Source organism: Anopheles stephensi, chromosome X (genome assembly GCF_013141755.1).
Source record: "Anopheles stephensi strain Indian chromosome X, UCI_ANSTEP_V1.0, whole genome shotgun sequence".
Taxonomy (NCBI): Eukaryota; Metazoa; Arthropoda; class Insecta; order Diptera; family Culicidae; genus Anopheles; species Anopheles stephensi.
In genome coordinates this window covers 2,540,461-2,561,015 of record NC_050201.1, presented here as the reverse complement: position 1 = coordinate 2,561,015, position 20,555 = coordinate 2,540,461, and the positions used below count along the sequence as shown (strand labels likewise).

Sequence of the window (20,555 nt, the reverse complement as noted above, 5' to 3'; positions counted from 1 at the left end):
TTATGCTAATACTGCTCCTATCTATATCGGATCTCTGAGGCTGATTCAACAGTTTTTGTCGCAAAATAGTTCCTATGATCAACGCTCTTCTTCAAGTTTTTGTAGGCTTAACGACCTGCTAGAACATGATGGCGGCATCCTTGCTTACTAGACTTACTGATACCACCTAGCTGAGCTGATTCCAGAGTTGCCTAGTTTTTTTTTCTAGTTTTGTATAGAAGAAGACTATCCAAACTAGTCCAAAGTGCAACAATGAGGTTATGATGTTGATTTTAAACGCATCAACATAGTTGAAGATTTTGGTGGACCTCCATGACTTCATGGGATCAATCAAGAAATTAATCCTGATACTCTTTTTGCCATCCTGATATATCAGAGACTATCAGAGACGTCAGATAAGGCTCAAGAGACTCGATTCGCAACCTGATATAAATATGGCCGACATATGGAATATTGATGATGTTTTTTTCGAATTCTGGAATAGCTATCCAGGTTATGTATATCTAGGTTAAACTGACAATCTAGCCACGGGTATAATTGAGGCTAAGAATCCAGTAATGACAAGCCAAGACCTCTCTAGCTAGTTGACCCTAGTACAGCTAATGAAAGCAGCTGTCTCTAAACTTGGATATTGAGGACGTACTCTGTTGTCCATCACTGTTCACACTTCTAACTCCATCGACCCATCGGCAGGACCAACAAGACCCGAGTATCTCCACAGGACCGTAACTATCCCAGCTGCAGGTACAATCAAGTTAAGGGCGCCAGTAATGGCAGACCACGACCTCACGGGGTTGTACAGCCATAGGCAGAAAAAAAAAACGCTGAACACTCATCTGCATAATCAAATCTCTTCTCCCCTTTCCCATCCCTGCTTCCGATTACATGCCGATTGTTCCGACGCGTTTACTAAGAGGAATTATCTTGCGGTCAGTACTTTTTCTCCAATCCGAAAAGCTTCACACAAGAAAAAAAGCACTCAACCACCCAATCCAATCGCCATGCAGTTTCGCATTGTTGTGTGCTTTAATCCAGTTTTGTTCCAGGACCACTAAAAGTAGTTTCGAGTGGCATTAACTCGCTGACCGGAAAGCGCGGGGGAATCAATTTCCCAGACGCCCATTCACCCGCTTCGCCGATAGCAAACATCTTATAAATGGGTTTACCAAACAAAGCTCCACCCTTTTTGAAAGGGTAAGTGAAAACTGTATCAAAACTGCAACCAGTGTGCGCCAGACCAAAAGAAAGAAAGAAAAAAAAGGGAACAAGTTGTTTTCCATGTAGTACATACAGGAATAATCTGGCGCTGATTGAGTGTTGTAACGCATTGAAAAGCTGATAATTATTTTCATCCACCTCGGTTTGTTTGAATTGCCTTAATTAAGAATCGGAACGTGGTTGGAATAATAACTGAAATGGCGCAGTTACAAAAACCTCCCCCCCCCCCCCCCCCTTTCCGAGACTTCAATAATGGTTAGGTGGAAAATAGCACATTGAAAAGTTCTTTTTTTTCAAAAACAAAAACCCCGAGTGGTTGGAACTCCGCTAGTGGCAAACAATTGGCGTGTGCGGCCAGCAAATAACAGCAGGATACTGGCGAGAACATACATACTATATCGGTTATCAATTAGCGCGAAACCACCAGTGGGAAGAAGGACCGAACCGTCAAGCAAGCGGCGAACCAGTAGTGATCATGTGTGTTCGGGCAGTGGCATCAAACAATGTGGATGCCACCGTCACTAATAGATCTCTCGTTCGCAGCTGTGCCAACGGCGCGCAAACCAAAGTGTTGAATAAAATTTAAATAATTAAGAAAACTGATACCGACACGTTCTCGATTACGATTGAAAAGAGCAGCTGTACGTGCTGAACGGTACGCAAGATAGATTACTTTATTTTCTACGAAGATAGTCGTACCGCCGCGGTGGCGGCCCGGGCCTATTTTCCACGAGCCATTTTCCATTTGTCCCACCGGTCCCTGGTTGGGTGTGGGCAAGAAAAAAAAAGCCGGATGTTTGTTGGTACAGTTGGGAGGGGGGGGGGGGGGGGGTAGGTAAAAGCGTGCTGTGGGTGGAAATCGATCGAATGTAAGCGGAAGAACGGCTCAGCTGGTCTTGTGGCATAGTTTTCTTCGGGCAGTGCCGGGCGAAATGCGAAATGGAAGCCTCACTGATGAGAATAATGGTGGAGTGAAAGGACAGTGGGAGGGTAAGTGTTGGGGAAGAGATGTGGGGGAGGAGGGAATGGAAAGTGTTGACAATGAGTGGGAAATTGATTGAGTGCATTTTTCCGGTTCTTCCCTGGCAACCCACAATATAACCCGTTCGTTCCTTGCCTATCCCTGATAATCGTTTGGCAAACGGATGCTATCGTCCTTGCAAGATTCCTGTCCGCCTCGCTACCTTTTTCTCGATATGACGCTTCTACACTCAAAAGCTCTCCCTCGCTCGCTCGATCCTATTCCGCATCACACACACACACACACACCTACTCCTCTATATGGCTTCAACGTGTGGCTGGGTCGGTGCAGTATAATAGCACCATGCAACGTTCACCCCAAGCGGATGATGAAGATTTGGTACATTTCTAAGAACTGGCAGGAGCACATCGAGCTGAAACCATCAACCAAAAACCCCCGATCGGTGCGAAACGCAACCTTGCGCGCCGTTGATATCTTCTTACTGAGCAGGATTTATCGGATCAACAGCACTCCACGTGAAGGAGGGCAGCAGGATGAAGAGAGCAGTGGGTAGGTACGAACATATTCGATAAATATTTTGACGGTCGGTTGAGCTTTGCCGGGCCACTGTCAGTCCACTCGTGAATGGGGACTCCCTATCCTGATGCAATATTATACGATCCGTACGAACCAGCTATTCGGAGACAGTTTGAGGAGATACAAAAGGGCCATCGTGGACGGCTCGACAACAACAAGGCACCGGCGGAATTGTAACCGAGCTGGCCAGGAATGGTGATGTGGACCATCAGGAATGGTGATGTGGACCAAATGGTGATGTGGACCATCACACTCGGACTGGAAATTCTTCAAAATTATTACTGAGGCGTGGGATAGTATTTCGAAACAACTAGACTTTTGACATCACCTATCTCATATAAAAGGTATTCTGATAAACTGTAAGGCTCCTAGCTCTTCCCGAATCTTGGTCAAGCCTATAAGACTAGGAAGATGGATGGGAAACTTCAAGGATCCTTTGGTACCACCAAGGACCAGCATGCGAAGGAGATGAGCTTGTCTGTCATCTCTTCAATCTGATTCTATAGAGGGCACGAAGACTCGCAAAAATGGGAACTTCTGGACCATCTTTTATGGAGTCTTTCAAGAGTCCTGATGATGTAGACGACATTGGTACGAGACTCTCCTAAGTATCAGAAGCTTGTCAAAGAATCGAGCAGGCAACACAAAACCTTGGATTGGAGATCATTGAGGCTTATAGATATTTGATCGCATCTTTGAAGTCGTGCAAACCTTCGTCCAGCTGAGGTTAAAATTCATCGACAACAACATATACTGTTCCGCTTAATATATCTATCGCGAAGGTCTCGTCCTCGAAATTCTCGAAGAACGGAATGGAACTGTTAAGAACATTTGTAGTTTAAGACTCAGTATTCACATACGCCTACGTACTTTCAAGAGCTCTAAGAGTGCTTTATGGTGATCTCCCCGTTGTGTAGCGGAGTAGACTCACTAGACTCTAGTCTCCAAGGTCTTTTTAGGTCTTCCACGTGGACAGAGAAGGTGTTGGAGATAGATTTCCAAATTGAAATGGAATTATGGCGAGATATTGGAATACCAGTCCGGAGGACTTCTGCAATAGCCCAAGACCGCGAAGCGTACACCTTCAGATCTCGCACTGCTCGATCACATCATCGCTACCATTCCACCGTCCGCGATAAATCGCAATCTGAGATGGTAATTGAAGAACTTAAGCGCACCCATTACGACTATTTAGCGCCTTGCGCCGAGACAACGAGACACGGCAATCCTCACAGATGCATACCCCCTCTCCCCCTTGCCAGTTTTCTCCAACATCGCCGGCTCTCGTTTGCGCAGTGCTTTGCTTCCAAAGGGTGAAAGGCATACCACGGCACGCTCGGACCATTCGCCGTCCCTTGGAGCGTGTGTGTTTACGAGCAAAACAAAAAACACACACACACACACACAGTGCTCACCTGGACGATCGAAAGCCGCAAAGCGTGAAGCGAATCGGAAGCGCATTCGGCTGACCATACTGTACGCTGAGGCAAGAAATTGATTCCACACCGTTGTTCCTCCCGACAGTCCCAACCAAGCAAGCTCTGAGTTGAAAGCAAAACTGACAGCACCTTTGCTTTCCAATGGCGTCGGATGGATGAGGATGGCGTTGGGATGGATACGCAAGTGTTTTGGTTTTATTACTACCCCTTCGGTGTCCTATCCACGGGTTTGCTCCTCCATCTTGCTGGTCTGTTACTTCAGCAAGCTCATCGACGGGGAACGGGTGGAAGAGCAAGTGAAGTGATGATTAGATAATGTTGTTGCTAAAAGCCGTGAATCGATGTTGGCAAGTGAAACCCATGCTCGTTTAGCTTTGTTTTCGATTATTTATGTTTGCACTTATCGGCCATTATTGTGGGAGGGGTGAGTTTTTTGTTGTTGCTGCGCATCGACAAATGAACTCATCAAAATAATGAATTTGTTAATTATTAATTATCGATCAACCCGAAGGCGCGCACCACAAACCAAACCAATTGTTGGAAAACACATTTAAGTTTCAAACAAAACCGAGACCGTTACACAGTACTCGCAGATGCACCAGGGCCTGCAATTGCTAATAATGAATGGGATTGTTTCGCCTGCGGCTACCTCATCTCCATATATATCCAACAGAACGTTCGTGCTCCGTAGGTGGAGTGATGCTCTAGAATCGGAATGCTATTTTGGTTTCATTTCCTGACCTTCATCAACAAACAACCCGAACCGAAGAATTCTGCTGCCGACCGATCCCGGGATACGATACTCATCAGTTTGACATCGAGATTGCAAATCTGCCGCCCGCGCCTTATACACGGGGCAGAGCTTTTGTATTTGGGTCTGCTGCTTCTGGTGAAGATAACGAGCAACATTCCCTGCCGATGTGCCCTCATGCATTTATATATATGTGTGTGTGCATATATATATATTGCATTTTCCGCTGCACCGGTGCAATAACGAACCGGAACTAAACACAAAAAAAGCCACACACATAGTCATACCTACAGACAAATGCGCCATCATCTGTACTTGGAAAATGGAGTACCCAAGTAGCTACACAAAAACATATACAGCTGTGGAACATAGAAGAGAGTGAGCGAATCATCCAGATTGTATATGATCTGGGCAACATTTAGCATGTAAAAGTTTTCCAGTTGCCAGGATATGGTGCGGGTACCCCTAGCTACCATCACTAACCTTGGATCAAATCAAACCATAAAGCAGCGCGACACAGAACGACACACAATTTTGCAGCAACAACAACAAAAATAGGCCCCAGCCCAGCACGTGGGAGGGATCGGGCAAACTCCATCTAATGCCTGTGCAGTTCTAACGCGCCGTGGGTGCGTGCAGCCGAAGACAAACTCGGTTCGCCCCCGCAAGGGTTGAGGCGCCGCCAGGGGAGGTGACGAGCAACGGTGTCGCTGATAATCGCCCGGGCAAACAACACACATCCAGTTATTTATATTCCCCGCCTCCCGTGTGTCGACCGCCATATATCTGCTACATCCGCTTGAGGACTGCAGAATCCTGAGAAATCCTGGGATATCCTGGTACTGGGAGCAATCGGGAGGATTGACCGTGAAAACATCTCACCCGGTCTGAGTCAAAAAGGTCGTGGGCAGGAGAAAACGAGGGCTAATAAAAAAATGGCAATAGTTTCAAAATAAAATAACAAGCTGGAGTTCGGGGGGGGAGGTGGGTCATCCCCTTAGACATCCCCCCTTCGGTAAAGTTAGCCACGCGCCACAGGAGCAGGACAATTGCATCCGCAAAACCCCCACCCCCCCGAGGAGGGCCGAGAGATCGGTGATTTGTTATTTTGCCGGTGCCAATTAGCTCACTCTGCTCTAACAACACCCATCGGAGAACATTTGTGCGAATAGATTTTGCACCTCAAAGTTTTGTTTGACCGGTTTAGCAGGAATTCTGCACACGCCGGGTGTGTGTGTGTGTGTGTGTGTGTATGCATCACACCAGTGGTTGGCTGAGCTAGTTAGTGCGAAGTTTATTAGAGGGCAAGGACATTCGCGCCCCATACACCGATCGTCCAGGATGGCCGTTCCCGGATGTCAGGATGTGACCGTGAAAATGGTGGCCGTTCCCGGATGTCAGAAGGTGACCGTGAAAATTGTGTTCACGCGCAAAACTATCGAACAAAGGTGTGCGCGGGCGTCCGGCAAACTTTCTCCAGCACTCGGACGTCCTGCTGATACTGATGCGCATTATTATGATGAGGCTGCTCACAACATCTCCGCTGCCGGTTCGCCCGGTACGGACGGGAGGATATATAGTGTAGCGCAAAGTTATTGAAAATCGAGTGCATGACTTTTCCGCCAACTATCATAATTAAGCATGGCCGGGTGTCGTTGCTTAGCCGGTCCCCGCCCAAACGTTCGTGTGTCGATAGGTTTTTTATGGCGAAACCACGCCCAGTGGCGGGTCAATTATTACCGACGACAGAACAGAACTTTTGCATTAGCTTAGTGTTGTGCTGCACAATGCGAAAATGCGACTCGAGTGAGAATAACGAATAACGAGTTAAATTAGTTTAACTGGTGTGAAATTGATGCGGCGCTGTGTTACAGTTTACAGCAAAACCTACAGGTTTTCTTATCGATCAAAAGCTGTCGACTGGCTCTACCGGTCTAGCGAGCATGCTGCGAAACAAGAGCCTGGGTTAGTTGCACAGTTGCTGTCGGCTGAAACACTATCGGCCTGCCGGGTGTGGATTTCGCGCCAAAATATTCACCTTTTTTTTATCTTCAAAACGAGACGTTTACGCTTTGTTTACGGGTGGGATTACATTTCGGCCCTGTTCGGGCCGAGGCGTTGCGACGGTACGTTTCAGTTTTCAGGCTGATTCGAAGTTGAAATAGGGAGTAACAGTTATGATGAGCATGTCGTTTTATGTGATCTTAATTGAAAATAGGAAGCATTCTTTAGAACATTTTAAATATTGTAGAGAACTCCAAGACTGGACTCGCAGGGATAAATATCGAATCTCGAAAGACAGTCCTTTCCGTAGGTACGACCGACTATCCAGCCACAAGACCTATTCAGGTTATGAACCCTATCAAGAAAAAAATTCACAGATCATCACGGAGAAATTCTTGGGTAAAATGGCGGCCCAGCATCTACACTCCTACAATCTCTTAGCCAAGGCCAAACCATAGGACCCAATGGAGTCTTTCGGAATCTGGGCCTAGCTTACCAGGGTTGACCACCAGTCATATATCAGGTGATGGAGGATAGACAAATATCTGGGCCTTTTGGCGCCACCAAGGACCTCCATCCAACTCCTGGCCCTAGAAAGGATTATTCAAGACTCTCAGGTGAAAGCTCGCGTCATGCCATACCAGCGATAAAATCCCATCCGGACCGTTCCCCTATCTGACTATCCAACTACCGATACCGATACTGAGCGAGGACTGACTATCCAACTACTATTCAATTTCCTAAGTCATTATCTGGCAGGAATGACCTCACAGGTCACAGACCAAGAAGAAGAAAAAGAAGGAAACTTAGGATTATCAGAAATTCCTGAGTCCTGAGTGTATGTTAGGATAATATAGACATCATTGGTTTTTGGTTCTCCTAAGTAACAGGCGCTTACCAGAGAATCGAGTAGGCGCCACAAAAACCTCGGGTTGCAGATTAATAAGGTAAGGGCTGACTCCTTCGAATGCTAGACGCATACTTCAATTATCTTTGATAAAACATTAAGGATTTCTGAGGACACTTCTCCATTCAATATAACTGTCGAGTTGGACGAACTGTCGAGATGGCGTTTGTGAGGATTTTCGGCTGATAAAATGACCAGCTCCGGAGGGCTCCGGAGGGCTACATTCCATGAGAATGACACCGGACGACCCAGACTTCTAAAATCTGCCATTCTATCCGCATAGAGCATATTTCTTTCCACGCAAAATAGCTTAAAACCTTCTACGGTCGATGAAGGTAAAAACGAGAATGATCGCCAGGAGCAGAACGCGTCTGTAGCGCAATTCTAACCAACTTGGCACTGGACTGGTGAGCCAACGGTGATGATGAATCAGACACATCTGGAAATGGTAGAGAGACCGGGAGGGAGTAAGGGGAGGGTTGATAAACTATTTGTGGTGAGCTGATGCTTAGTAAGCGGAGGCACGACGGTGACTGCGGGTATGCAACACGTACATGTGCACTTGTATGACTTCTTCTTTGTGACTGCCTTCGCCCCGTTTGATCGACGAATTTGATTGGTGAATAATTTTCGTTCGAAGAAAATTTGTCATAGCCAATGTTGGCATCAAAAAGGCGGATGTATGCAATTTCGCCTAGCAACGCTAGTTCTGATGCTTCTGGGGGTTGATTGATGTGTGGGTGTAGGGTGTACGCGTAGAGTATGGGGAGGGGGCGAGGGCGAGCAACGGTTGGAGTTGCTTTGTAAACTAACAAATATAACTGAAAACAGTGGGCACACACATGGGCCCGGACCGAAAGTATCGAAAAGTTGGAACAGTTAACAGTCAAACCTGCATGGAACGGATGTCGCCGGGTGAAGGTTTGAGGGTTGACCGTAGCATAAGGTCGATAATTTGCAGTACCATCATTACTCTTGTTTGCATAGCAAGCACACACACACACACAGACACATTTATGTACTTGGTGTATGAGCAATCGGTTCACGGTCAACGAGGTGTGCAAGGCAGGGAGCGCGATTGGAGGGGGCAAGGGAGTACAGGAAGGAACCGGATGTGTCATCTCGGAAAGTGCATTATAAGCGAAAGCTTAAGCCAAACACCACACACCATCTAACACCGCTGGCTCACACAGCCAACCCGCGCCAATACCTTGGTCTGACAGCGCTGAGACGACTGGTGGAGACAATATAGGAAATAATTTTTCTATCAGCGTCATCATGTTTACCCTTAGCGCAGGCAATTTGTGGCTATATAGCAAACCTGTTGAAGCGGTTACGTCTACCTTAATTGGAACGAACGGCATCACGTCACACAAACTGGGTTTTCACTCATCAGTTCCACGCCAAAGCTTAGAGCCTCCCCAAACCTCCGAGGGGACGTACATAAGTTCACTACTCATTATTTAACCTTTTTTTTATTTATTTTCGCCGCTGTTGCACCCATATTACCAATTTAGTCTGGTGTTAAGTCAATTGTACTGTGTTTGAAGGATTCTAACTCTTCTATTTCTCAGGAGCGAATCAGAGTGTCAGCTAGAATTAAGTAGGAAAAAGCCTTCAAAACCGTTTCTTACTACTGTAAAAGCTTTCCTAGCTCTACCCAGCATAGGTCGAGTAGATTAGTTAGTTAGTTTGAAGAGTCCTCTTTTTGGCATAATGACTGGATGCGTCATGTTGGCCCTATGATGGCTTACTAGAGTATTTGATACCATATAGTTGGATAGTCAGTTCTTGATGCGGTGTATGGTCCTGCGGGGGAGGTATCGGAGTATAAGCAAACTAAACAGTTGCTTGGAGCCCTGAGGGGTATTTTCCTCAAAGCTGATTGTAAGGTCCTGGGAGTTTCAATGCTTTTTAGGGCCCCCGGACACCGTAAGAGACCTCGTATAATATCTCCACTTGGCCTATGGCTCAGTCCAAGTCTGGAGTTTCAACGTGGATTTCTGCCAAGATAGGTAGGTCCTGTCGTGTGAGGACTCAGCCCACCAAGAATCATTAGACTTCATCAGTTTCTCACCAACTAAGGCAACATATACATCGAGAAAGAATATAGCTTACACTAAAATCACAGAAAATCATATTGCAACTAGCCATAGGCTTCACTTACCATTGATGGGAATGGTGCCCAAATTGTTAGCCCGGTCGTCCTTTGGAGTCGCCATTGTCGAGTGGTTTTTTTTTTTTGCAGCGGGTTGCACTACACGAACGCTGAAGTTGAAGTTGTGTTGGGATGGTCCGGGCTCACCGTGAGGCTAGGTGCGAGGAATCGACCGGGCGGATGTTAATTGCTCGTCCCTTCTGGTCTGGGTCCTTTGACTTGATTGCAGGCCGAAGAAATCACAGATGATATGCCAAAAACCAGGGCGAGACACGGCCACAGCTGATGTTTGCTAACAATTTCAACACACACTCACACACACACACCGCGGATTTTAATAAATGCGGGGTAATGGTTCGTTGGCTGTCGGGGGCTGTTCCCGGTGCCGGATCATACTGAGGGTAGCTGCCGGGCAGCGGCTAGCACCGGTGCAGTGATGCATTGTGTCTCGGACGCGCTAATTACAACAGGACACCACAAAACACTTTGTTTCGATCGATCAAAGTCGCTTCGGAACGGATGCGCTGCTGCCGAATAAATAGTGCTGAAGGTGAATATTTTGTACACAGGTAGCCGGCTTCTAGCTCCAGCTATTCCTCGGCCACACTTACAAACTATGTCTACGGTCTATGGATAATGTTATATGCACAGATTCTACTTTACTACAATCACCTGCGAATGTTAGAGTTTCTGGTGCCAAACAAATGTTCGTCAGGTATCTAAGAACTAAGAACTAGAAAGCACAGTCACAGTAGCGAAAATACACCAGGCGTCCCCCGGAAGCTGCATATCATGGACACGATTCGCCTTTAGTGCGCCAATCATCTATTTTAGGAGACGCACGGGCAAATTCAGATTGCCGCCCTTCCCCACGAAAAACTGCAACCGGGCTGGCCAAACAGGCCTACGTTCGGAACGTTCTGTACGCACGCCTTTTTGTGTAATAAACTGGGTGTGGGAGTACAATACAACGCTGCACGGTGTATGTGTAACCGGGCGCTTGTTCGTCGGTTCTGATGAAAATGGGGTTTGATTCCCACCGATTGCACTACTGCAACTGCACCGTATTCGCAACCATTCCCTACTGGGGTTGCGAATGCACTTTTCGGCTGATTATATTGCGCTCGCAGCAGGTGCAGTAGACGTCGTCGTCGGTCAACCTTCTCTTCTCCTGCACCCACCCTTCCCACAGCTACCCTTCGAAAGTCAAAGTGCAGCAGCACCAGCAGCTGGTGCAGCCAGCACAAGGAAGAAAAGGGATGCTGCCATCAGAATATTCCCGGTTGTTTCAGCAGTGTGGAGTGCGGTCCCGAATGTGCGGTCTCCTGAGATTCGAGAGAAGGTGCATCAGAGAGTGAGAGAGAGAGAGAGAGATATGGCGAGCGTGCCCGCCCCCGACGGAGAAAGAGATGGAAGCGCGCTGAGCTGTAAATCTGTCAAACTTGACGCTCTCCGCAACGGAGGTTTTGCTGGCTCTGTAAGGAGTTTTTGCGCTCCCCCGGAGCAGTGTGACACATTCTGCCAGGGTGATTCGGAAACCTTCGTCCCAGGGTTCGTCTACGGTTACAGGAAAGCAGAAGCGTGGGATGAAATATGAATGAAACGCTACTGCTAGGGCCCAGGCCGGCCAATGAATGGGTTACTAGACTTATTGATACCACGTAGGTCCTTGCCGCTCTGGAGGAACACGGTCCGGATTCGGGAGTTTCAGGTCCGTGTGAAAACCGGTGCCGCTACCTTCCTGACCACCCGGAAACCGAATCCTCCCACCGCCAACAAACAAACGAACCGAACCTGCTGCCGTACTCCGGGTCGGGACATGCAGGTTCGCTTCGCTTTGTTTGTTTATGATCCGCAGGCACAACGGTGCTTGATCAGTTTCCGTTCCGGAACCGATTGGCGTTGCATTGCTCAGCCGGATTTGCAGTGCCGTAACTTGTTGGTTGAGGATTACGGTCGTGTTTAGCAGCCACCGAGCTGGTGGTTGATTGTTGACTTCGGGTGTAAAATTCACATCGCTCACTTTGGACACGCTCCGTCTCGCTCACGCTCACACCAAACTCCCGCTCGGCGCGTCTCACTCTGGCAGCAGGCCACTATTTGCTCTCTCATCGGATTTGTTTAAATGCTTTTGCTTTCTTCTACCTCATGTTGCTAGGCGCGTTGTATTGGTTGTATTTTCGTAGCGGTATTCGTAAAGCCTATATAAATGCAGGGTGCAACGAATTCCATTGTAATGGATTAGGCACGGCATAAAAAACATAATATATGGTATATTTACACAAGCAAGCAAGCAAGCACACACACACACGCACGCTCGCTCGCTCGCTCCACAATTCACGACACTATTTATTGGCTGCACATGTTATTTACGTACAATTGGAGGCCGCGCTTAGAACACACGCACAGAGGGCAGAACTTTTAATCCGCCATTTTTTCTTTCCCCCAGTGACCGCAGACACTACTCTGCAACACAGCTGCAATCGCTGCAAAAACACTAACTTCTAACTTCTGTGATCAACTTCGGTTGGATTTTCCCATCGATTTCCGCTCGGCACCGAATGTTTAATGCAGCCTTCCGAGAGGGACAAACCACTCTCTCTCACACACACACGCGCGCGCACGCACGCACAAACACACACACACACAGAGGCAAAAACGTCGCATCAATGCACTCGCTCGCGGTGACAGTTACGCACAACACCCAGCAGGAAAGTTCAGATTTTCTTACGCAAAAATATCACATAAAATTGAACCTATTCTTGTGGAAAATTAAAAATGAACAATCGGCACGTGAGTCTTTATGGTGAAAAGATGGTTAATTTGAGGTAAAAAGAAAGATATCTCTAATACATGGGCGAATACGCACAGCTTCCAACATGATGACAGTTGAGCGCAAAACAGCTTTGAAATAAACGGGTACCCCTACAGGTAGGATTAACTTTTTTATTTCATTTATTTATAGATTAATTTAAGGGTCTTTGAGACTTCATTGGTTTCTTTTAGGGATAGGGAGATTAACAAATTCCTACCATTAAAATGAGTGCTTTACTCATAAAAAAATCACGCCTGCTTTGATTCGAACCCTAGGACAGAATGATGAGGTATTCGTTCTACCGGTGGTTATATTTCGCAGCAGGCGTGATTTTTAAGGGAAAAAGAGAAAAAGAGTAGGATGAGAAGTTGAGCTAGTGAGATGCAATAGTTTGAGCCCCTGGGAGAGAATCTTCTTATTCTTGGTCTAACGACCTGCCTGATCATGCCGCAAATATATACATAATTATTTACTAGACTAATATTAAGCTCATTTCAAGCCACTGTTACGAATCTTTTGTCCGCGGGGTTGTTCTTCCAATGATTTTGACTACAATTCTTACGAATTATTTATTTTACGATGAAGCAGAACTTTGACTGGAATTATGATTGCAAGAAGGTTGAATTGAGTACAATAAAATATTAAATTTGAAGAAATATCGTGGAATTCCGGTCATACCAGCTGGTGCAACCGCTCCTACACAAAGTCATAAACAATCATTGCGTATGTGTGAGTGGAGCGGAGTTAATGTTTACATTCTGATCGGATCATGGTAGCCGTAGCATAGCAGAGGAAAAGCACCTGAAAACGGCAAACCATGGAAGAAAATCTTGGCCTAAGCAATCGCATACACTTGAAGGAGTAATTCCTTGAAGATTTCATAGACACTTTGCTCACCGCACCAACCCAACGAGACACGCACACAATCGCTGTCGTTTCTGGGTGTCTGTTAAAAGGTGCGTCGATCGGCGCATCATTTTACTGCTACTCACAAGTATAATAATGGGATATTTTATTGCAGGATCGCATGAACAGGAATAAACATGCATGAACGAGATTTTATCGGCTACTGCAACGAATTGGTTCGTGTCTCAGAAACCTGCAAACACCGCTGGTCGTGGGTACAGAAGGGCGAACGATCATACATCCGGCTGGAGAAAAAGTCCCTCGCCCGGAAGTCGAAACCTTATGCGGATGGTGACCCGATGAAGGATTTTCCCGAAGCGGAGATTGCGAACGATCCATCCTGTGCTTCTTCGGCAGATACCGGACGAATGTTGTCTTTCGAGTATCACGTACTGTATAACGAAAGCTACGAGGTACCGTCATTGCTGTTCAATATCTACGAGGAAGGTATACGGCTGTAAGCAATAGTAATGGTCAATATAGACTAATGTGGATTCCTTTTGCAGGTGGTGAAAGGTTAAACCTAGAGGAAGCATGGAACACGTTGAACATTTGTGAGACTGTTCCTGCCAGTGAGATGTATCAATCGATCACGATGGTACACCATCCAATATTATTCCTGCCATACCTAAACCTTCATCCCTGTAAAACGGCTGACCTGATGGCTTCATTGTCGTGTAGCTTGAATCCAATTATTTCCTTTCTCACAAGCTACGGACCGTTCGTTAATCTTGAGCTTGATGAAGTAAGTTTGCAATTATTACGGTCAAAGTAGGAATATTAGGATTTTCTTGAGGGTCAATATACCAAAAAAATAGCGATAAAATAGTTTTATTTTCACGAATTGAGTAGGCGATATTGAAACCAATAAAAAATACAATATTTTAAAATATTTTGCAAAATTTATGCTATCCCGTTTGAAGCGAGCATATTTTATGCTACATGCACACACAAGCAATGTAGCCTTGGCATAGCATGGTCGCATGTTGTTGCTGTCAAACTGGTTTGACAGCTGAGGCAACGTTGTTGTTGACGGACAGGGCGCTCACACACATCCGAAATAAAAACATCAGATTCCGCTAGGAACGTACACACGCGCGCGTGCAATAATGACTTCGGCATTCAGTTCCGGCGATAGTATAATACAAAATCAATCGCCAGACACCGCAAATGCGGACCGAGTAGAGCTGCACGACATCTGGAATGATACGGAGAAGCAACGGTGCTTACGATGGGTCGAAAAACACAGCCTGAAACGGGTAAGATTCGATGAGATGCTTGACGGATGGTCCGATGGTAATTCTCGCCTCTTAACTTGCTTGTTACAGATTGCGTTACAACTTCCGGACAACCTGCTGCACCATTGTGTGGAGATCGTGCGCCAGCTACAGTCCGAGACGGCCGACGAATTGCAGATCTTTGTGCTCGCCGACACATCGTACGGTAGTTGCTGCGTGGATGAGGTTGCAGCGGCCCATGCAAACGCTGACGGTATAATCCACTTCGGACACGCCTGTCTCAGCAAGGTTGCCCGCATTCCGGTGCTGTACGTGTTCTTCCAGTACTCCGTCGATGAAGACCACCTGCTCGCCACGCTTTCGAGCGAGTTTGCTACCAGCAATGCGCGGGTGACCTGCTTCTATGAGGTTTGCTACGCGAATGCAGTGGCAAAGTTGCGTGAAAAGCTAGTCGCCCGTTTCCCGAGCATGGTGGTGGCCGATTTACCGGAAGACAATCAGAACGCTGACATACTCTGCTGGAAGCTAGATGTGCCGCACAACTCGAACGACACGGTACTGTACATCGGTCGGGATAATTTAAGCTTCTTCAACACCGCCGTAGCTCTCGAAGCATCGTCACAGTGCTGTTTGTACGATCCAACGAAACCCGATCCACAGCTGGAACGGATCGATCCGGTCGGTGCGAAATGGTTACGGCGGAGATACTACGCCATCGAGCGATGCATGGACGCCGGTTCGATTGGGATCGTTGTGGCTACCCTGTCCACCAAGGGCTATCTGGAGATTGTGTCCCGTGTGCAGCGGCTAGCAAAGGCACGTGGCGTTCGTACGTATCTCATCTCGATCGGGAAGGTAAATCCCGAAAAGCTGGCGAATTTCGTCGACATCGATTGCTTCGTGTTGGTTGGATGTCCGGAAAACGATGTGTTTACATCGCGTGATTTCTTCCGACCGTTGCTGTCCGTGTTCGAGGCAGAGATGGCATTCAATAAGACGTGGAAGGAAAAGCTGCTCAGTTGCTACACGACAAACTTTACCGATCTACTGCCCGATGGGCGTCTTTACACGGATGTGGAGCAAACGCAGCCGGCTAGTGCGAATGAGGACGCGAATGAGGTGCCGGATGTTAGTTTGATCACGGGTAAAACGAGACATCACAGGACGGTGGACAGTGCGACGATGGAGATGGAAAATGGAACGTGTACGGATGTGGCACCGAAGGGTAGAAACGAGCTGGCACAAATTAGTTCGGCCGATCAGTTTACGAGCCGATCGTGGCAAGGTCTGGAGCAAAAGCTTGGACAGGATGTTCCGGCCGTCATTGAAATGGGACGCTCTGGGATTCCTATCAAGTATGAAAATGAAACGAACCAGACGCAGTAATTATCATTAAAGCTTTTAAAACATACGGGACGGGCGCCTTTTAGCTCAACGGAAAATGTTATTCTTGCAAAGCAATGAATTGTATAAACCTATCCTAGCGTGTGTGTGTGCTATATTTATTCATTTTAAACAGAAAGAAGCATATGCATTTATTTTATTTACGTTAACTCGTCGTGATATGATTAAACCTAGAGCGATCGCTCGAGAAATTTGGTTTTCGCAAAGTATTTCCTTCTTGCACAATCTGTTTGTTTACCTTTTTCGAAATTCCCAGTGAAAAAACTAGCTCAAACCACACCACCAGCTGTCAACTGAGGAAGATTCTGTGACAGCCGCATGATTGACTGGTTATACACTCGCTGTAAAAATTTTATTTGATTTAACCATATTTAAAACATAATTTTCCTCCTTTTATACACTTTTATTTTTAAGTCGCTTTTTTTAAATTAATTTATTGTATTTTTGTGTATTTTTTACACTCATTGCGGTTGTGTTAAATCACATATTCGAGTGCATGCGAAGACGGGCTGTCATCGGGGGAAAAACTTCAAGCACAGTGTATCGCCACCTAGACCGCCGACCAGTGCAGCAGAGTACCGCAGAGAACACATTTGCTCTAGGAACGTGTTGCGCAAATCTGTCCGACTGCAAATTGTAGCGTTTACCTTCCCGTCCTTTAGTGCATCCTTTATCCCAATCAACGGTTTCGGTTCCGCGCTGCAATCAATGGCCTCGCTGCTGAAATTTTCGGCTGGCGTGCGGGCGTACAGCCGCAGCCATCAGCTGCTGTTCCGGGTAAGCCACCAAGTACTGCCGTTGAAGGTTGTTGTTGTGAGCTTCCTGGGTGTTCGCCACCCAGAAGACAGATGATGAAATTAAAATTACGTAATTGTTGGATATAATTTGTAATTCGAGCAAAATCGCGCCGAATCTTGTTCGGTTTGTGTGTCGCATTTCATCGTATTATCGTTAGCGTTTCATCTTTGTTTATTAAATTCAACACAAATTACCGAATTGTCTCGTTTTAGCGCACGAAAGTTTCAAATGCGGCCGAATTCCGGGCGGCACTGGTGAATGTGCCACCGACGGAAGTTACGACACTGAACAGTGGGCTGCGCGTCGCGAGCGAAGATTCCGGCTCGCAGACGGCCACCGTTGGGCTGTGGATAGATGCCGGCTCGCGGTACGAGGACAACAACAACAATGGTGTTGCACACTTCCTGGAGCATATGGCGTTCAAGGGTACGGCCAAGCGTTCGCAGACCGATCTCGAGCTGGAGGTGGAAAACATGGGCGCACACCTGAACGCGTACACGTCCCGCGAGCAGACCGTGTTCTACGCTAAATGCCTGTCGCAGGATGTGCCGAAAGCGGTCGAAATACTGTCCGACATCATCCAGAACTCGCGGCTCGGCGAGACGGAGATCGAGCGCGAGCGGGGCGTGATTCTGCGCGAGATGCAGGAGGTGGAAAGCAACCTGCAGGAGGTGGTGTTTGATCATCTGCACGCGACCGCGTACCAGGGTACACCGCTCGGTAACACCATCCTCGGACCGACCAAGAACATCCAGTCGATTGGCAAGTCGGACCTGCAGCAGTACATCGACGCACACTACAAGGCGCCACGCATCGTGCTGGCTGCGGCCGGTGGCGTACGTCACGCCGATTTGGTACGGTTGGCCGAACAGAGCCTCGGCAAGGTAAGCTCGACCGTGGACAGCAAGGCTAGTGCGCTGGCATCGTGCCGCTTCACCGGCTCGGAAGTGCGTGTACGCGACGATTCGTTGCCGCTGGCTCACGTGGCGATTGCCGTCGAAGGATGCGGCTGGACCGATCAGGACAATGTGCCGCTAATGGTGGCCAACACGTTGATTGGTGCGTGGGATCGGTCGCAGGGTGGCGGTGCTAACAATGCGTCCAAGCTGGCCGTTGCCTCGGCAACCGATGGGCTGTGCCACAGTTTCCAGTCGTTCAACACCTGCTACAAGGATACCGGCCTGTGGGGCATCTACTTCGTGTGCGATCCGCTCAAGTGCGAAGATATGCTGTTCAACGTGCAGAACGAATGGATGCGTCTGTGCACGATGGTTACCGAGGGTGAGGTCGAACGCGCCAAGAACCTGCTGAAGACGAACATGCTGCTGCAGCTCGACGGTACGACGCCGATCTGTGAGGATATCGGTCGCCAAATGCTGTGCTACAATCGTCGCATTCCGCTGCACGAGCTGGAGCAAAGAATTGATGTAAGTAGTGGGTTTTTTTAGCGTATTCGTGCGCACCCCTTACTCAACTATCCCCTCTCTATTCCTCCTTCTACAGAGCGTCACTGCCCAAAATGTGCGTGATGTAGCGATGAAATACATTTTCGACCGTTGCCCAGCCGTCGCGGCCGTCGGACCGGTGGAAAATCTTCCCGACTACGTACGCATCCGTTCGTCCATGTACTGGACCCGTCTGTAGAGGCCGAAACATCGAACCCCTTTTCGGCAGTGGAGAAGAAAAAACAGAACCAGCTAATGCTACGAATGTGATTTCCAACACCTGTAACGCCACCACAAATTACCAGTCGTACTACTTAGAGGAGTTGACAGACGGAATGTACAGATAGCCCAAATGAAATTTAAACTTTAAATAAAACGTTGAATAAAATTCAATCTTATTCAATTCTTAATTGTCAACATGATTTTTACATTGCTACAGCTACTAGCGCTTTAAGGAGAGCGAGCCTTTCTGGCCGTAACGCATAAGCCTAGTAGGCTAACGATACTACGAAGTTACGTTAAGAGAAATAGAGGGAAGAATGCACCTTGGCGGTGAACGGGATAAGTGTCCAGATTTGAAGATAGAAGTCAAGAAGATAGAACTGGCTTCCTCAAGCTCAAGTTTATCTAGTTTGGAGAGCCCAAAGTCATTCGGTATATTGGCGTATGCTTCCTTGAGGTCACCATAAACAATATCCAGTTGACGAGGAACGGACAGCTCGGGTTCTCAGACGCTCAGGAGTTCTGAGGCTACACGAGGCATCAGGAAGGAATAAAGCCCTGCCTGATGAGGAGACTTAGAACTAGAAACACAAGGACGGAGTTTTCGTCCATATATCCCTGAATCCTTATCCATTTGAATTATATTTAGTTTTTTTTATTTATACACAACCATACAATTCCTATCCAACGCCCAGCTTATTGCTTACCATGATTCGTATCGTGGAGAAACTAAAGTTTCTGATAAAAATCCCATACGAAAGGTACGGAGCTAAACTTTCGCATCGTACCAGTCATCGGCCAAACATCGGCTATATCGGCACGCTGAAAGATTTTGCCCACATTCGACAGTCGAAACTACTTCCGCTTACACGTCACGTATTTCATATGTTTCAATTTCAGACTAAAACTATCATTTTAGTGATTCTCAGCTGTCTACGTTCTTTCCCATGTCTTGTTGTATGAGATGTTCGTCGTTGCTATTCTTGCTTATGTTGCAGCACGTAGCTGCAAGTTTTCAAGTCAAGAGCCAACGGGGATGACCAACTAGCGAATGTGTTAAGACAAAAAAATCGAATCAACGTGCGACTTTAACTGCTTGAAGAAGATGAAGCTTTAGAATTTACATTGCTACTTAAAACTGGAATGATATCCTGTGATATAATGTCTACCTCTTCCTCGAGAGACCTTGACTTGCAAGCTGTTAGCTCCTTGACTTCATTACACCCGTGTATCCGGATAATCCTGATACCCTGGATACTCGGTCCAGCCATAGGAAGAACGACGTCCCTACCTCCCGTGCTCCAATGTTTGTAACTAGCACTCTCAATTATTTACCTCCAACAATTCTGCCTGCGTATTCCGATTGCAATCAGAAACAGTTAGAACGGTTTTGCGTCCCCTAACCAACGCTAGGTTCCACGGTTTACAGCCCGAAGGGCAATCACCCACACACTCTGTCAGGTGAGGCCTAACCGAACGAACACGGACTCAACGTACGAAAACAAATCGAAACATGTAGAAAGACGGAGCATCAGGGGAGTTGGGAGTCCCCGATGCAGGGCTGTGCTCTAATGCTATTTCATGCTCTGCTGGCGAACGTTACCATTGCGATGCGTTTCACCCATACGGCCTAGGGCCGTCGGCCATTGGCGATTGACAAAATGGTGACTTTCGCTTGGCTAGTTTTGTTGG

At 47.2% G+C, this 20,555-nt stretch overlaps 4 protein-coding genes across 10 annotated transcripts in view; 3 read left to right on the top strand and 1 right to left on the bottom strand.

Moving 5' to 3' along the window:
• The window catches only part of LOC118503527 (guanine nucleotide-releasing factor 2), a 38,987-nt gene extending 26,324 nt beyond the window's left edge, over positions 1–12,663 (bottom strand). Inside the window, exons 1-2 of one of the 5 annotated variants that reach the window (XM_036036958.1) lie at positions 12,538–12,663; positions 10,045–10,562 (exon numbers count right to left, since the gene is read on the bottom strand). In XM_036036958.1, the coding sequence (XP_035892851.1) occupies positions 10,045–10,099 (55 nt within the window). In that variant the 5' untranslated portion in view covers positions 10,100–10,562; positions 12,538–12,663. The other 4 variants (XM_036036942.1, XM_036036949.1, XM_036036967.1 and 1 more) reach the window with 4 other exon arrangements.
• A 901-nt stretch (positions 12,664–13,564) lies between these two features.
• LOC118503605 (ubiquitin-like-conjugating enzyme ATG10) lies at positions 13,565–14,648 on the top strand. 3 transcript variants are annotated; one of them, XM_036037085.1, is made up of 3 exons: positions 13,565–13,806; positions 13,872–14,203; positions 14,263–14,648. In XM_036037085.1, the coding sequence occupies exons 2-3, from the start codon at positions 13,894–13,896 to the stop codon at positions 14,529–14,531; spliced, it is 579 nt and encodes a 192-aa protein (XP_035892978.1). In that variant the 5' UTR covers positions 13,565–13,806; positions 13,872–13,893; the 3' UTR covers positions 14,532–14,648. The 3 variants fall into 3 exon arrangements, with proteins under 3 accessions (XP_035892978.1, XP_035892993.1, XP_035892984.1); XM_036037100.1 differs by having other exon boundaries at positions 13,872–14,169; positions 14,263–14,401; XM_036037091.1 differs by having other exon boundaries at positions 13,566–13,806; positions 13,872–14,199; positions 14,263–14,396.
• A 110-nt stretch (positions 14,649–14,758) lies between these two features.
• Positions 14,759–16,478, top strand: LOC118503598 (2-(3-amino-3-carboxypropyl)histidine synthase subunit 2). Its single transcript, XM_036037055.1, has 2 exons — positions 14,759–15,015; positions 15,085–16,478. The coding sequence occupies exons 1-2, from the start codon at positions 14,866–14,868 to the stop codon at positions 16,378–16,380; spliced, it is 1,446 nt and encodes a 481-aa protein (XP_035892948.1). The 5' UTR covers positions 14,759–14,865; the 3' UTR covers positions 16,381–16,478.
• A 453-nt stretch (positions 16,479–16,931) lies between these two features.
• Positions 16,932–19,051, top strand: LOC118503601 (mitochondrial-processing peptidase subunit beta-like). Its single transcript, XM_036037072.1, has 3 exons — positions 16,932–17,175; positions 17,409–18,623; positions 18,700–19,051. The coding sequence occupies exons 1-3, from the start codon at positions 17,107–17,109 to the stop codon at positions 18,838–18,840; spliced, it is 1,425 nt and encodes a 474-aa protein (XP_035892965.1). The 5' UTR covers positions 16,932–17,106; the 3' UTR covers positions 18,841–19,051.
• The last annotated feature ends 1,504 nt before the right edge of the window (positions 19,052–20,555 follow it).